This window comes from Haliotis cracherodii, unplaced genomic scaffold (genome assembly GCF_022045235.1).
Source record: "Haliotis cracherodii isolate W230 unplaced genomic scaffold, xgHalCrac1.p SCAF_5, whole genome shotgun sequence".
Taxonomy (NCBI): domain Eukaryota; kingdom Metazoa; phylum Mollusca; class Gastropoda; order Lepetellida; family Haliotidae; genus Haliotis; species Haliotis cracherodii.
This window is the reverse complement of record NW_027266308.1, coordinates 4,552,875-4,570,903: the sequence shown is the minus strand read 5'-3', so window position 1 is coordinate 4,570,903 and position 18,029 is coordinate 4,552,875. Positions and strand designations below refer to the sequence as shown.

At 42.3% G+C, this 18,029-nt stretch overlaps 2 protein-coding genes across 2 annotated transcripts in view; one reads left to right on the top strand and one right to left on the bottom strand.

Moving 5' to 3' along the window:
- Positions 1–18,029, bottom strand: part of LOC139443317 (pecanex-like protein 4) — a 137,584-nt gene that overhangs the window by 40,875 nt on the left and 78,680 nt on the right. The window lies entirely within an intron of this gene.
- LOC139442379 (solute carrier family 35 member F6-like) lies at positions 803–17,351 on the top strand. The gene is made up of 13 exons (XM_071223179.1): positions 803–897; positions 1,716–1,807; positions 3,703–3,770; positions 5,053–5,105; positions 6,603–6,664; positions 7,355–7,434; positions 8,268–8,403; positions 10,944–11,038; positions 12,700–12,744; positions 14,022–14,202; positions 14,853–14,935; positions 15,620–15,662; positions 16,792–17,351. The coding sequence occupies exons 1-13, from the start codon at positions 803–805 to the stop codon at positions 16,992–16,994; spliced, it is 1,236 nt and encodes a 411-aa protein (XP_071079280.1). The 3' UTR covers positions 16,995–17,351.

Genomic DNA, 18,029 nt, shown 5'->3' with positions numbered 1-18,029 from the left:
AAAGCCATACCGATCGTAGCAACTTAGCTGATGTATATATATACTTTTCAGTTATACAAACATTTATTTGAACATGGGTATGTTTTAATTTGTCCATGAGTACAACTGGTGCATGCATGTGTTACTTTTCCGCTTTGCACATGAGCCGGCATTGCGTGGAAAAGCGCTATACAATATACATAGTTTCATTATTACGCTCATCCAATTTAAAGGGGCGATTTATGTGAGGGTTTCAATAGAAAAATGAGTTACTATTTATTCCAACTAAATACAAAATGTGTTTTCGTGATATGTAATAATTTATGATATATTTAGTTAAATAGCTTCCTAAAACTTTTTGCGTATTGAAACTTTTGTTTAAAATTAAAATTGACCACAGAAGTGCAGCAGCGCGATTCATTGAGCGGCTTCATTTTATGAAGCCCCTTTTGTCCCTCAAATGATTATACAGGCCGCAATGTTTTAATTGTTTATTAAAAACTGTTTGATAGGCATATTTTGAATGCGCTTGAATCTCTCTAAACCAAATCTTTTACAATTTATTGTATCAGCCGAATTGTACAATTGGATCATATTGGTGCCTACCAACGCATTGATGACAAGATAGACACAATGTTATGGATAACAACTTCTTTAATACTGTGAAACGTCGCTTTTCACAGTTTTAAAGAAGTTGTTATCCATAAAATTGTGTCTATCTTGTCATCCGTCAACTTCTAAGCAATGCCTATCAAACAATTTAACGCATTGATGGCAACGCGAATCACGTGATTACTTTGTAGTCACATGATCACCTTTCAAAATGGCGCTCTCCTGTGTGCAGATAGCTCTCATGATCGGGATGCTAGTGACTGGAAGCATAAACACGATCAGTAAAAAAGCACAGAATGATTGTGTGTATGTATTTGAATCCATTTCACGTTTGAAGAAAGAATGACAATTGTGCACCTTTCCACTTACAGTTTAGTTAAACTGACGTGTTGACATAATTTACCTCACACGCCTCTTCCGTCCTGAGAGTGAGAAGTTTTCAGTGTTTTGACAATGTTATTTTTTTAACGCTAGTGAACCCCACCTGACAACTCTTTCCAGTTTGTTCCGTAGACCACTTGTTTCCGACAACGTTTATCCGTCAATATCTATCCCAAGTAGAATAACATTTGCTTTTATACAAGTTTGGAAACTGTCAAGTTCTAATAAGTTTTAAGGGTTAAAAATTAGTACTAAAAATAGTAATTGATTTTTCTTTCTTTTTTTTATATGGCAACAAGTGATATTTTATTTTGATATGGCAACATGTATTGCTTTGTAACAATTGTGACTTGAAAAACATTTCTGATTTTGTGTTATTCTTAATTTGTCTCAGTAGGCCTATGTAGTTTTTGTGTATGACAACATAACATAGTTATAATATATTAGAGCTCATGGACCAACTTCAATAAGACTGACATCCCTAGATAAGTCCAATTACTGTTTTAGTCTCAGGAATTCTTTCACATACTGATGATGTACAATTGTATTTATACATTATTCCACTGTCTTCAATACAATTGTATTTATACATTATTTTCCTGTTTTCAATTACAATTGTATTTATACATTTTTGCCCTGCCATCTTCAAAACAACTGTATTTATACATTGTTCCCCTGTCTTCAATACAATTCTTTTAATACATTCTCCTGTCTTCCATGCGCTTGTATTCCCTGTTTTTCAGTGCCCCAGGCTACCCAGACAGAAGTGCCAACAGTACAACAAAACCACATGACTTTGACCACCCCTGGTTTCAAACCTTCATCATGTTTATAGGTGAGTGTGTCCCTCTATCAGTGACTATATTGGGCAGACTAGTACCTTCAGGTATGTTGTATGAGGCAAAGGTTTCTCATCTTTAATAGTCTACCATCCAAAGTGCAATCTAGTAACGTGTCTATCTGTTAAGTAAGCTTAGCCAATGTCAGCTATGTAGAGAGTACGTGGATCTGAAAAAATGAAAAAAGTGGTTCCATGTAGTAGATGCAAAATTTTGACACAAACCTAATAAAATAATATTTATTTATCGTGCCTGATCATGCTGATCAATGCATTATATGGCATTGTGTGTTCATAGCTTTTGGCCATGGGAGCCCTGCCAATTTACACTTGTCAGAGGGGTACTCAAAGTATGTGATCTGGACTACAAGTTATTGGCCTTTCGTTTTTGTAGAAGCCTCGGTGGCTGAGTGTGTTAGATCATTGACTTTGTGTGCTGGCGATTTGGTGCCTCACTCTGGCGGTGTGGGTTCGAATCCCGGACTGGAATCAACCCAAACAATTACGAGAATCTGTACTTTACCAAGAAAGTGTTATCCCAAATATAACATTTGTTACATTTGACCGCTTTCTAAATGGCATTGTGTTTTTATTGCCTGATCATGCTGATCAATGCATTATAAAACTTTTGAATTCAATTTGCTTCTTTCAATTTATAATGGCTCCCTTGAGTTTATCTTTTTATATGAAATTTAAGGCCTGAACATCCTGAATAAGACTTTAGTATTGGAAGAGGTGATAAACTTAAACAATGCATTTGGGGTGTTTTGTTATAATGGGGAGGTCCGGTAGCCGAGTGGCCGAATTGGCTGTAATGCTAAAAACACTGTTTGATTCCCCACATCAGAGCTACAGATAAGCAGCATATTTGCGACGGGGGAAAGCCCGAAGTGATGCGGGTCTCAGATGTTTACCACTTCGGTGAAACCCACGAGCACGGGTATGGTGCTGACAAACCTAGAAACATAATTGGGGCGAACCGGGAATCTTACCCACAATCATAGAGAAGTTAAAGAACACAAGACTTTTTCATATGACTATATCTGTCGTGGCTGGTAGGTGTTGCAACACACAACCTTCTAATTACGGGTGTTTTACAACTTGTTTTGAGTGGTATATTTGTTGTACACATTATTGCTTCGTCACCAGATTAATTTAAATTTAATTTAAATGGAAAAATGATGTTTGATTATGTTGTAGTTAATTTGATGACAGGGATATTTCCAGATATTGCAGTTTTTGGGGTGCTTAAAATTTGTACTAAGGACACTATTTATTTGTTTTTCTGTTGTGTTTTTTACATTATATTCTGTTTGAAAGAAGAATGGAGTGTTAAAAAAGCCACTGAGTTATTGTTTGAGTCTGATTGTGTGTTGCGGGGGCACGGTTGGCCCAGTCCTCTAAGGCAACGAGATTCGCTGTGCAGAGTTGCGTCCCTTGGGTGCGCCAGAAACCTATGATTGTGGGTTCGAATCCCAGATCGCCCCGATTAGGTTTCTAGGTTTGTCAGCACCATACCCATACTCTTGGGTTTCACCGAAGTGGTAAACGTCTGAGACCTGCATCACTTCGGGCTTTCCTCCCACATTAAGCTGACACGCCGTGATATAACTGGAATACTGTTAAAAGCAGCGTTAAATCCACTCACTCACACACTGATTGTGTGTTGCAACCATTCCAGTTTGAAATGTGACAATGTTTGTTTCAAAATCTTTAAATTTTAAAGAGTGTATTGTGTCATTCTATGCAATCAGAAATATATTTTGACAGAATACTGTTTTACTCTACAACTCTGGGAACAATAAAAAATTTAGAAAATAAATACCACTGAGACTTCAGGTGCCATGTTAGGATGTTGAGTTGTTGGTGTGATGGTGTGACTTTTCTTCCAGGTGAAATGGCTTGTCTGTTTGGTTTGTGTTTCAACAGAAGAAGAGAAAGAATGGCATATGCAAAAGAGGTATGTACATGTTTATTGATGTGAAATTATGAGATTGAAATTTGCAATTCCTCAATCGCATTAAAATCAGTTCTTAGTTCTTGCTACTGCTAAACAAAGATCTGATGACATCCCATTACGGGTCATGTCAGAACGACCTTGCACGAACTTTGACCGACCAATGAAATGACCAAACAGAAGGCAGCTTTCTCGTGCTTTACGGCACTAATTTTAAATTGGCGACTACGCTTCGAAACATATTTTGACGAATTCTCGATTACAAATTTTAAATTTGAACAAAAGAACATTCTGGAATGGCTAATAGATGGTCTAGATTGTCTGGATTCAGTCGTTAAACCCGTAACTATCGTTCGGAATACCCTGTTTTAACGTTTTCGAGTTTTGATGATTAGAAATCACATTCCGACTGTCACTTTCATAATCTGGTAGTGACGCTCTGATTGGTCGGATGAAAGGTCGTTCTGACGTGACCCCTTATGGGATGTCCTCAGATCTCTGTTTAGCGGTAGCGAGAACCGAGGTCTGATTTTAATGAGATTGGCGATTCCTTCAATAATAATTATTGCTTCAAATGAAAGTCCTTCATGTACTACAATATGTGAACATCTGTATGAATTGTTAATATACTCACACCGCCAAAATTGCGAACCACTGAAACATATAGAGAAATATGTACGTTAAGAAGAGATGTTTCCAATGTGTATGCCTGAATGACAAAACTGGTCGTCTCGGAGTCAGTATACTGTGTCTGAGTGGGGTATTCATGTTGAACTGCGGCATGGTATCTCAGTGAGCTAGCACTATAGTACAAGCAGCCACACACGCTATGTAAGCGCAATAATCTTGGATGCGACGTTAAACCCCATTTCACCTCACCTCCAAACTTTACACGCTAATCCTGCACAATACAAATGGTGCATATTGAGTCATGGATCTGTGACGTCACATGTGATTTGTTCAGGAGCGTCGGTTCACACAAAATAACAGTATGTTCGATTGTGGATTGAACCAATCTAATATCTCTTAAAAGTGAGTAATTCTTCAAATATTAACTGACATGTATGATATTCGCATTTTTTTGTCTGTAATTTTAATTTCATTCTAGCTCAGATCTTATTTCTATTCTATTTGATGGGGAGGCTGTCGAATTTAGCCACTAGCATTATTAATATTCTAAATTCTAGCAACTGGCAGATCATGACAATTTCTTGGTCTTTTGGAACATTGACCAGGCATAGTCTAGCATTAATTCCCACACTTTGTGTTGACTGACATATTACAGGTGGCAACCCAGACACTTCCACAAGCTCCCATTCGTCCTCTAGAACAGAAAAGGTGAGACAGTTCTTAGATTCCACAGGCAGAAGAAATGACATAGTTGACTTCATGTAATCACATGGTGTAGGAAGCGTGTCAGAAGTTCCCAGAACCGTCAGTCAGTATGTGCTTGAGCAGGGACTTATCCCATTCAGTAATTTCACAATATGTTGGGGTGTTTCATCATTTACATCTAAAGAAGTGGGACATTGTTCCAGAGTTTGGTCACACAGTAGTTCATGTTGTTTTAACTCCTTGGCCAATGTGTGTTTGTTTGTTTGTTTGTTTGTTGTTTAACGCTGCACTCAGCAATATTCCAGCTATATGACGGCTAAATAATCAAGTCTGGACCAGACAATCCAGTGATGGACATCATGAGCATCGATCTGGGATACTGTGACATGCATCAAACAAGTCAGCGAGCCTGACTACCCGATCCCGTTAGTCGCCACTTACGACAAGCATAGTCGCCTCTTACGGCAAGCATGGGTTGCTGAAGACCTATTCTACCCCGGATCTTCACGGCAAGTATGGGTTGCTGAAGACCTATTCTACCCCGGATCTTCATGGCAAGGGTCCATTAGCTGTCATCTTGCCAAGGCAAGCAAGGGCGGATCCATCATTTTTGAAACAGAGAGGTCCAAACTATCAAAATCCTCTCTCAGATAACTTTTCTGCCTACAACAAACTTCATTTGGTTTTCAAAAGGGTGTGGGGTGAGTGTCCTCTAGCCTATATCAAAGCCTAGTTACCTCCCTTGCATTTCTAGCTCAGAGCATCAACTTAAAATGGTGAAAACTTAACTAGTGGACACGCATGCCTTTCGGAAGATGCTAGTTGTGGATTTGAGCCAAGAGTATCACTGTTTGTTATCCTTGGGTAACAAAGAATGAGTAAATTTTTGATAAAAAAAATGCTTTTGGAGTGTCAATGCTACACTTGTTTAATGGCATCCTGCACAAATTCTAGTATCATAAAAAACATTATTACTAAGTACCAGTTGTGATATTATGTCCAGGGTATTGTATACTACTCAAAAGAAGTTAAGGATCACCTGATTCTTTCATATTGGTAATGTTAATCTGTCATGGCATGTAATATGAAAGAATCAGGTGATCCTTAACTTCTTTTGAGTAGTGTACATAAGGTTTGTGCAAAGTAAGAATTAAATTCCTATTATGTCTCCATATTTACACAAACATCTTCTCTAGGCAAGGAAGTTACCTCACTCAAAGACGTATATAGATATTAGATTGTATATACGTCTTTGCCTCACTGTAAAAGCCCACTTTCCGCCCTTGCCGAACTAGGCTGGAATTTCTGGGACCAGTGGCTATTACGAGTCATCCCATATCAGTATATGGTCTCTGTCAAAATCTATATTGTAATAAAAAATATTACTCCATTATTCCAGCATAGCAAGGGTGAAAAGTGGACTTTTTTGTTACCTTTAACTCCCTTGCCTCATGAAGATGGTATACAAATTATCTATTCATTCCACAATTCTTATTTCAGAGTTTTTGAATTTATTCTGATCGTGCCGACCTTGTGTGACCTTTTTGGAACTTCACTAGCAGGTAATTTTCCTTTCTGTGTTATTAATTAATAGGTTAAAGAATTGTGAGTGTGTTTGGGAATTTACACAACTTTAGCAATATGCTGGCAATTTCGCAGTAGGGGGACACCAGTGTTTTAGGATTGAATCCAGGTGTTTGGTGTGAACACTTTAGACCAGTGAAGATCCGGGTTAGAATAAGTCTTCAGCAACCCATGCTTGCGTAAAAGGCGACTATGCTTGTCGTAAGAGGCGACTAATGGGATCGGGTAGTCAGTCTCGCTGACTTGGTTGATGCATGTCATCGTGTCCCAATTGCGTGGTTCGATGCTCATGATGTCAATCGCTGGATTGTCTGGTCAAGACTCGATTATTTACAGACCACCGTCATATAGCTGGAATATTGCTGAGTGCGGCGTTAAACAACAAACAAACAAACGCTGTGAACACTTTAACGCTAGACAACCTCATTGAATAGAAAAAGAAATAGAATAAATTGATAAAATATATGTTGCTTTTTAGTAAAGTTATACAATGCACATACTGCCATGGAACTTGTCTTTATGAAAAGAGCTATAAGTCAGTCATGTCTGCTTGTCAGGCAATACTTAATAAAAAATAGAAAATGAAGTGTTTTTATGAGAGGCTTTAGAAACCAAGGCCAGTTTGGACCTCGCAGCTTCAGGCTTTAACAGAGACAGTTGTGTTGCAGGGATCGGCCTTCTGTATGTCGATGCGTCAGTGTGGCAGATGCTCCGAGGATCCATCATCATATTTGCAGGGATTCTGTCGGTACGCCCAACTTGTCTTGTCATCATCCCTGGTCGCCATGGCAACAGATATGTTTAGAGGCAGGAGTGGTATGCCTCTTGATAACTTGGTTTACAGTTTCCAAAACACATCAGATGGGTTGAAAATAAATCCCCATGTTTCGTTTCCACAGCAGACCTCAAAAAGCATGAAAAAGATATCTTAAGCAAACTTAGCACATAGGTGTAATGGTGATCTGTCGCCATTTGATAGTTTGGGATTTTTGAAAAATTATTTTTTTGAGTTTCCATGGCAACGACTTTGAATTAGTGAAAATGGCGAGAGTCCTTGTTTCCTGAGCAGATCTTGAAAACCGTATATTTCTTCACCAAACTTGGCACATAGATAGGTCTAGTGGTGAACTGGTGCCTTTTGATAGTTTTGAATTTTTGAGAAATATATTTTTTGAGTTTCAATGGCAACGACTCACTTAGAGTGAAAATGGTGGTAGTGCTCGTTTCCGGAGCAGATCTTGAAAACTGTACAACATTTCTTGCCTTGCATACAACCAGACATGTCATATTGGTGGGGGACGTGAGTACTTCTCGCTTGTTATGTATGTCAGCACTGGAATTAGTTAGAATTGACATACATAAGAGAAAAAGATGGCTCAGAAAAACTGTTTATGCTGATGATTTTATATTTCAAAGATTTTGATAACAGACTAGTGTGTTATCATGGATACATCTTTAAAAGACTTTCAGCATAAGAAAGCCAACTGACTAACTCACTCTGACCGAGTGTTGACATATGTCAAACAGGTTTTGAGATTTTTATTTATTGAATAATATTTTTATGTTAATGGCATGTTGCAGAAAATATTTTTGAAAAGAAAACTGACGTGTATCCACTGGTCGGGTATAATTGTGACGATGTTTGGTCTGGTGCTGGTGGGGTGTTCCAGCGTCTTCAAAAGTCAGGCCGGAACATCTGGATCCAACACAGTGCTTGGTAGGGAAACAGCCCAGTTGAGATTCGGTCCAATCTCATTAAAATCAGATCTTAGTTCTCGCTGCCGCTAAACAAAGATCTGAGGACTTCCCATTAGGGTCATGTCAGACCGACCTTTCGCGAACTCTGACCAACCAATGGAATTACTGACAAGAAGTTGATATTAGCCAATCAGAAGGCAGCTTTCTCATGCTTTATGGCACTAATTTCAAATTGTCGACTGCGCTTCGAAACATATTTTGACAAATTCCTGCTTAAAAATTTGAAACCTGAACGAAAGAACAATGGCTAATATATGGTCTAGATTGTGTAGACCCAGTTGTTAAGCCCGTAACTATCGTTAGGAATACCCCATTTTAAAGTTTTCGAAGCTGCATGATTAGAAATCACATTCCGAATGTCACTTTCATGATCTGGTAAGCGACGCTCTGATTGGTTGGATGAAAGGTCGTACTGACGTGAACCCTAATGGGAAGTCCTCAGATCTTTGTTTAGCGGTAGCGAGAACTAAGATCTGATTTTAATGAGATTGGATTAGGGCCATATTCTGGTCAGGGTTGGCCATGGTATTTTAGCTCCCAAGGACAGATGATCCCTACAGGCTTTAGGCTTGACACATCTTCTATAATCTTCCTATCAGCTTCAGCTTGTTCTCTGGAACAGTGGAGGGATGAAATAGAAACGAAATAGTTTGACAAGCATTTCAAATTTTGAAAATTGTTTGTTTTTTTAAAGTGACTCGAGAAGATCCCGGTTAGCATTGGTCTTCAGCTGCCCATGCTTGTTGTAAGAGGCGAGTAACGGGCTCAGGTGGTCAGGCTCGCTGACTTAGTTGATGCATATATCGTATCCCAATTGTGTAGATCTATGCTCATGATATCAATCACTAGATTGCCTGGTCCAGACTTAATTTTTTTACAGACCGCAGTCATATAGCTGGAATATTGCGGAGTGGGCGTTAAACAACAAACAAACTAATCTTTTTAAAGCAACAAGCTCAGGAAGCTGAAAGGTGTATTTAGCCTTTAGAGTTCGTGCTAATTGTGCTGAGGTTCACACAGTGCCAATTATCGCTCCTGTTGGAGATCAGACAGCGCTACGACACGAAAAGTGAAAAAGTCGGATTACTATCCTTAATGATCTGGAATGTCCTATCATTGTCTGAATGTAGTTGTACACGTCCGTAACACAGTCCTACGGATCATGAAAGGTCCAGAGAGGTCGGCCAAGCACTCCTGACAGTATAGTGCGTCCTGTAACATTCCGGAAACTCAGCAGATTTTGTCTAGTCTGATTACAGTTTCTAACTATGTCGTGACAGATTCTGTATCGGATCCAAATCGTAACAATGTCCTGTGTTGCCTTCTAAGCGTAGAATGAGTAGATATTGACCATCTAGGTGTAGTGTGAGTAGATATTGCCCGTCTTGGGGTAGAGTGAGTAGATATTGCTCATCTAGGCGTAGAGTGAGTAGATATTGCCCATCTAGGTGTAGAGTGAGTAGATATTGCCCATCTTGGTGTAGAGTGAATAGATATTGCCCGTCTTGGGGTAGAGTGAGTAGATTTTGCTCGTCTCGGTGTAGAGTGAGTAGATATTGCCCATCTCGGTGTAGAGTGAGTAGATATTGCCCGTCTTGGGGTAGAGTGAGTAGATATTGCCCGTCTTGGGGTAGAGTGAGTAGATATTGCCCGTCTTGGGGTAGAGTGAGTAGATATTGCCCGTCTTGGGGTAGAGTGAGTAGATATTGCCCGTCTTGGGGTAGAATGAGTAGATATTGCCCATCTCGGTGTAGAGTGAATAGATATTGCTTGTCTCGGTGTAGAGTGAGTAGATATTGCTCGTCTCGGTGTAGAGTGAGAAGATATTGCCCATCTAGGTGTAGAGTGAGTAGATATTGCCCATCTCGGTGTAGAGTGAGTAGATATTGCTCGTCTCGGTGTAGAGTGAGTAGATATTGCCCATCTAGGTGTAGAGTGAGTAGATATTGCCCATCTCGGTGTAGAGTGAGTAGATATTGCTCGTCTCGGTGTAGAGTGAGTAGATATTGCCCATCTAGGTGTAGAGTGAGTAGATATTGCCCATCTCGGTGTAGAGTGAGTAGATATTGCTCGTCTCGGTGTAGAGTGAGTAGATATTGCCCATCTCGGTGTAGAGTGAGTAGATATTGCCCATCTCGGTGTAGAGTGAATAGATATTGCTTGTCTCGGTGTAGAGTGAGTAGATATTGCTCGTCTCGGTGTAGAGTGAGTAGATATTGCCCATCTAGGTGTAGAGTGAGTAGATATTGCCCGTCTTGGGGTAGAGTGAGTAGATATTGCCCGTCTTGGGGTAGAGTGAGTAGATATTGCTCGTCTCGGTGTAGAGTGAGTAGATATTGCCCATCTCGGTTTAGAGTGAGTAGATATTGCCCATCTCGGTGTAGAGTGAGTAGATATTGCCCATCTCGGTGTAGAGTGAGTAGATATTGCCCATCTCGGTGTAGAGTGAGTAGATATTGCCCATCTAGGTGCCCATCACTGATGCGGCGTCTCTTCCAGGTATCGTCCTGATCATCTCCAGCCAGATTGTCAGTGCCAGCCAGATGATTATTGAAGAACTGTTTTTGAAAAAAAGAAATTTTCCTCCTTTGCAGGTATGTCACTCTATATTCTATCAATATACAATTTCGAAATTAATTTTGAAATAATTCATAACATCTCAATTTTTAGATAATTTTTCCTTATCTATCATCCTTTGTGGCCTAGAAATACCAAATCAGTGTTATGCCATATAAACTTATGAGTGGAGTATTCATGTTAAACTGTGGCATGGTATCTCAGAGGGCTAGCACTATAAACTTGGTATAAGCCCGGACTAGTAAAAGCAGCCACACACATGCGCAGGCACAGAGGCACACACACATCTTAAACTTGATGTTTAACCTCATTTCACCTCACTACCAAACACTCCACCTCACTACCAAATGCCCCACATCACTATCAAGCACATGCATCGCTACCAAACACCCCACCTCACTACCAAACACCCCACCCCACTACCAAACACCCACCTCACTACCAAACACCCCAGTCTCACTACCAAACACCCTGCATCACTTCCAAACACCCCACCTCACTACCAAACACCCCACCTCACTACCAAACACCCCACTACCAAACACCCACCTCACTACCAAACACCCCAGTCTCACTTCCAAACACCCTGCATCACTACCAAACACCCCACCTCACTACCAAACACCCCAGTCTCACTTCCAAACACCCTGCATCACTACCAAACACCCTGCATCACTACCAAACACCCCACCTCACTACCAAACACCCCACCTCACTACCAAACACCCCACCTCACTACCAAACGCCCCACTACCAAACACCCACCTCACTACCAAACACCCCAGTCTCACTTCCAAACACCCTGCATCACTACCAAACACCCCACCTCACTACCAAACACCCCAGTCTCACTTCCAAACACCCTGCATCACTACCAAACACCCTGCATCACTACCAAACACCCCACCTCACTACCAAACACCCCACCTCACTACCAAACACCCCACCTCACTACCAAACACCCCACCTCACTACCAAACGCCCCACTACCAAACACCCACCTCACTACCAAACACCCCAGTCTCACTTCCAAACACCCTGCACCACTACCAAACACCCCACCTCACTACCAAACACCCCAGTCTCACTTCCAAACACCCTGCATCACTACCAAACACCCTGCATCACTACCAAACACCCCACCTCACTACCAAACACCCCACCTCACTACCAAACACCCCACCTCACTACCCGAGACCCTGTCGCACTTCCGGACATGGCTAGATATAGAGAATCTCACCCGAGTGTCTTTTGATATCAAATATATCAACACGAGTTGATAAAAGTGGAAAAATTCCAAGGCTTGCCGAGGATTTTTGCCACTTTTATCAACGAGTGTTGATATATTTGATATCAAAAGACATGAAGGGTGAGATTTTATTTATCATCGAACATCATTCTTCCAACTTTTTCAATTTGTAGACAGTAATTAGCAGTGTCTTCAGTGTAAAAAGTACTTCTAACAGCTTCAGTAGCAGAGCCATTAGTGATGTCATTTGATTGTAACGTCATAGTAACAAGTGACGTCACAATGGTCAGCAAAGCATTGTGATGTAATTTCATTGCAGCGATATCTACAGTGTAGATATCGCTTGAACTAATCCAAGCCATATCTCCTGTGGGAGCCAGTTTTGGATGATAAATTCTGTGTTCTGTCATGCTGACCTCTGTGTTTCAGGTTGTTGGTATGGAGGGGACGTTTGGCCTGCTGTTGATGATGTTTGTGAGTAGAAAATTAATGCGTTTTTGACTACTTGTGAAACAAGATTACCAAGAGTAAAAACAAATGTCTCTGTTTCTGTATAGTGATCATGAACTTTATGAGGTAAGCTGTCTTTCTCTGTATGAACTTGAGGTTCAGAGAGTTTGGTGAAGGCATGTATTGAGCACTGTGCTTAACAGAATGGGTCCCAAGCATCCTGTGGTCCTTCACAGGGAGACCTGTCCAGAGTGGGGCCTGAATGTGGATCCCTGTTTCTCTTCTAAAGAGATTCCAGTGCAGAACAGTTCCCCTCTATCCCATGCTTGTCACCTGTTGAAAGGGATTCTGTCTGCCCTACTGAGTTACAAGGACGACTTACTGGTGTCTAGGCCACTAGAGTGACAAGGTCAACTTACGGAGTGACCAGGCCACCAGTGACAAGGTCGACCTACTGAGTGACCAGGCCACCAGAGTGACAAGGTCGACCTACTGAGTGACCAGGCCACCAGAGTGACAAGGTCCACCTACGGAGTGACCAGGCCACCAGAGTGACAAGGTTGACCTACTGAGTGACCAGGCCACCAGAGTGACAAGGTCGACCTACTGAGTGACCAGGGCACCAGAGTGACAAGGTCGACCTACTGAGTGACCAGGCCACCAGAGTGACAAGGTCGACCTACTGAGTGACCAGGCCACCAGAGTGACAAGGTCGACCTACTGAGTGACCAGGCCACCAGAGTGACAAGGTCCACCTACTGAGTGACCAGGCCACCACAGTGACAAGGTCGACCTACTGAGTGACCAGGCCACCACAGTGACAAGGTCGACCTACTGAGTGACCAGGCCACCAGAGTGACAAGGTCCACCTACTGAGTGACCAGGGCACCAAACTGACAAGGTCCACCTACTGAGTGACCAGGGCACCAGACTGACAAGGTCCACCTACTGAGTGACCAGGGCACCAGACTGACAAGGTCCACCTACTGAGTGACCAGGGCACCAGACTGACAAGGTCCACCTACTGAGTGACCAGGGCACCAGACTGACAAGGTCCACCTACTGAGTGACCAGGGCACCAAACTGACAAGGTCCACCTACTGAGTGACCAGGGCACCAGACTGACAAGGTCCACCTACTGAGTGACCAGGGCACCAGACTGACAAGGTCCACCTACTGAGTGACCAGGACACCAGACTGACAAGGTCCACCTACTGAGTGACCAGGGCACCAGACTGACAAGGTCCACCTACTGAGTGACCAGGGCACCAGACTGACAAGGTCGACCTTGGATGTTTCAGATTGTGCTCCCTGCCATGTACTACATCCCGGGGAAGCAGGTCAACAACAGCTATGAGAACAGCCTGGATGCTCTCTATCAGATTGGAAACAGCCCTCGCCTCCTGATATTCTGCCTGCTGTACCTCATCTCCATTGCTTTCTATAACTACTTCGGGCTGTCCGTCACCAAGTCTCTCACAGGTAATGTAATCCAGGTGTATACTGCATAGTAGTTGTTATTGCTTGAAAAGATTCTCCCATTGTAAACATTGTCCTTCTGATATTAAAGAACAGAAATCCTGAAATTCATGTTTTTGATTGATCAAGGGGATTGTTTTTATGCCATTGTCATTCCTGATAGAGTAGTCACAAGGTATGACGCACGTCACAGTAAAAGGTGGACGTGGCCTCTTGTCCGCTAGGCCCGGGACAAGTGGAGTCCACAAAGATTTAATCATTTATCCAGGAATCCAAACCAAATGCCATTCAGAGGCAAATTAGGAATAATGTTACTTTGTCCAAATTTCCTATTTTCTTGAAATCTGATGTATCTTAAACATTGTATTCAATGGTGTTATTATGCTATACATCACATGCCCAGCATCAGAAGTGAAGTTATCACCATGTACCTCATGTGTGCTGTACCATGTACAGGGGCGGTTGGGTAGCCTAGTGGTTAAAGCGTTTGCTTGTCACGCCGAAGACCCAGGTTCGATTCCCGACATAGGTACAATGTGTGAAGCCCATTTCTGGATCCCCGCCGTGATATTGCTAAAAGCGGCGTAAAATCATAATCACTCACTCATTGTACCATGTACAGTGCGTAATGTGCTGTAAAATGTATGTTCCAGCTGTTCATCGGACACTCATTGATGCGTGTCGGACCATGCTGGTTTGGGGAGTAGATCTGTTCATCTTCTATGCATTCGACAAGGTAACCATTCTTCAATATTTAAGATGGCAAGAAACAATTGTATGTCTCTGGAATTGGTCGGTTACTATGGTTCCCCTGGTGTATCTGTTTGTTGCTGACAACACTGTCATTAAGAGTTCCAATATTTCCCAGCAGACTCTAAATAATGGAGTCTAAGCCAGACGAACCAGTGGTTGATATCATGGGCAACATAGTTCATGCAATCTATCATCCTTGGTGGGATTCTGAGTTAGAATAGGTATCCAGCATAAATGGTTCAGGTGGTCAGGCTCTGTGACTTGGTTGATTGCATGTCATCGCACCACGACGGTGTGAAACATCGCACCCCGATGGTGTGAAACATTGCACCCCGATGGTGTGAAACATTGCACCCCGACGGTGTGGAACGTTGCACCTAGCACCTAGTCTACCCACTCATCACAGTGCCCATGATGTAAAGGGGTGGTCGGGTAGCCTAGTGGTTAAAGCGTTCACTTGTCACGCCCAAGACCCGGGTTCGATTCCCGACATGGGAACAATGTGTGAAGCCCATTTCTGGTGTCCCCCGCCGTGATATTGCTGGAATATTGCTAAAAGCGGCATAAAACCCCACTCACTCACTCCATGATGTAAAATGTCCAGAGTGAAGACATGATTTGTTTGTTTGTCTGTTTTTAACTTTCACTATTTGTTTCTACATTGCAGAACTTTGGAGAGCCATTTGACAAGTCATATGGACTTCTGCAAGGTAATACTCTGGGACCATAGAACATGTCACATATGCTTTTGTTTCAGTGGCCTTTCCCACAAAAAGGTACAGTTCAACACCATATATCATAAATGAATATAGGACACTGGTAAAGAGAATATTTCCTAACTGCTTTTAGCATTATTGTAATTATGATTGTGTTTTGTTGTTTGTATCGTGTCTGGTTGGGAGGACATTGGATGCCACACCGGCCTAGGAGCTTGACCATGTCTTTGAATCTTGTCTGGTTGGGAGGACATTGGATGCCACACCGGCCTAGGAGCTTGACCATGTCTTTGAATCTTGTCTGGTTGGGACAACATTGGATGCCACACCGGCCTAGGAGCTTGACCATGTCTTTGAATCTTGTCTGGTTGGGAGGACATTGGATGCCACACCGGCCTAGGAGCTTGACCATGTCTTTGAATCTTGTCTGGTTGGGAGGACATTGGATGCCACACCGGCCTAGGAGCTTGACCATGTCTTTGAATCTTGTCTGGTTGGGATGACATTGGATGCCACACCGGCCTAGGAGCTTGACCATGTCTTTGTATCTTGTCTGGTTGGGAGGACATTGGATGCCATACCGGCCTAGGAGCTTGACCATGTCTTTGAATCTTGTCTGGTTGGGAGGACATTGGATGCCACACCGGCCTAGGAGCTTGACCATGTCTTTGTATCTTGTCTGGTTGGGACGACATTGGATGCCACACCGGCCTAGGAGCTTGACCATGTCTTTGAATCTTGTCTGGTTGGGACGACATTGGATGCCACACCGGCCTAGGAGCTTGACCATGTCTTTGAATCTTGTCTGGTTGGGAGGACATTGGATGCCACACCGGCCTAGGAGCTTGACCATGTTTTTGTATCTTGTCTGGTTGGGACGACATTGGATGTCATACCGGCCTAGGAGCTTGACCGTGTCTTTGAATCTTGTCTGGTTGGGAGGACATTGGATGCCATACCGGCCTAGGAGCTTGACCATGTCTTTGAATCTTGCAATTCTTTGGTTGGGGACGACATTGGATGCCACACAGCTTCACCAGGAAGTATTAACTTTATCTTGTTCAACATGTGACACACTGTTCTTTGTTTTAACAATCGTCCATGACTACAATTGCTATTTCAGTTGATGGGTTCCTGTTCCTGATGATCGGCACAGCCCTGTACAACAACCTGCTGGACTTCTCCTGGCTGCCATGCTGTCGGAGGGGCCAGGAGATGCAGCACATCCGCCCCGAGCAGCGCAACATCCAGGGGGCTGAGGAATCCTACTCCTCCGTCGATGAACGCAGTAGGCTGCTGGACGACGACAAGCGTTCATATGACTAGACAGCTGTAAAATGTACAATCAGCGTTCACTGGGTATTTGTAAAATTTACACTCATTGGTGATAATTCCTCATAGGACTGTAGGACTGCAATGGTCTCTAGCTCACATTTATTGTTGGAAGACTGACATGGGGATAAGTAGGTTACAATGTGTGACCTGGATGACTGAGAGTCTTCATATCCCAACATCGTGAATCATTGCTCATGCTTTCAGTCACTGGATTGGCAGGTTCAGCCTGCCATTATATTTCTGACTATGGCGTAAAACAACATTCGCTCACTCACTTAACATTGCTGAGTTTGGGAAAATAAGAGGGGTTCAGATTACCTCTCTTGGGTAAATAATGACAATGACAATGACAATGTTTTGGCAGATTGTAGTCAACGTGTACCTCGTTGATCTACCCATATCAGACAACGGATCTTGTCTCCTCATACTGACCATTGAAAGACTGTGATCAAATCATATTCTTGTCATGGGTAATAACAGAAACCCAACAGCACGGCATGTTCTCCATCCATTCATCTTACTGTTCATCCAAGGGTTTGATAGGGATACAAATATATTTTAGTTATGAAACTCAGACGAAAACAAGTCATGGAAATGTGTAACTCCTTAAAAAGTAACTATCCGAAAACAAAAAAATGTTGGTTCCATGGCAATATTTTATGCTATTTGTATGTCAACATCTCCCAGTCATAGTAAGAAAATTAAACGAGACTTACCTGTAAGGTGAAGTTTTATTGTAATTCTCCGAGGCATCTGGGAGAAAGTGAGATCGTGTAAGATTGTGCAAATGGAATCGGCTTCCGCAGTGTATAAAATTCCCCAAAATTTCAGTTTGACAATCAGACCCGCAACATTGCAATGCATCTTTTCAAAACTGATTGTCCCCCAGCAAAATAGACCTGGTTCTGACTGTCGGGCAGGCATGTATTTTAGCACTTGTTTTGGCCCCTAAATGCAGAGTCCCAGACAGGGTAACAACAAGTACCATCTTTTCACGTCTTTTGGTATGACGTGGTCGGGGATTGA

Bases quoted from the DNA above. Each gene is read 5' to 3' on its own strand.
- LOC139442379 (XM_071223179.1), top strand. From the start codon at position 803: ATGGCGCTCTCCTGTGTGCAGATAGCTCTCATGATCGGGATGCTAGTG. The intron at 8,404-10,943 runs GTAGGGAAACAG...CGTCTCTTCCAG, and splicing joins TGGATCCAACACAGTGCTTG to GTATCGTCCTGATCATCTCC. The intron at 14,936-15,619 runs GTAACCATTCTT...TCTACATTGCAG, and splicing joins TCTTCTATGCATTCGACAAG to AACTTTGGAGAGCCATTTGA.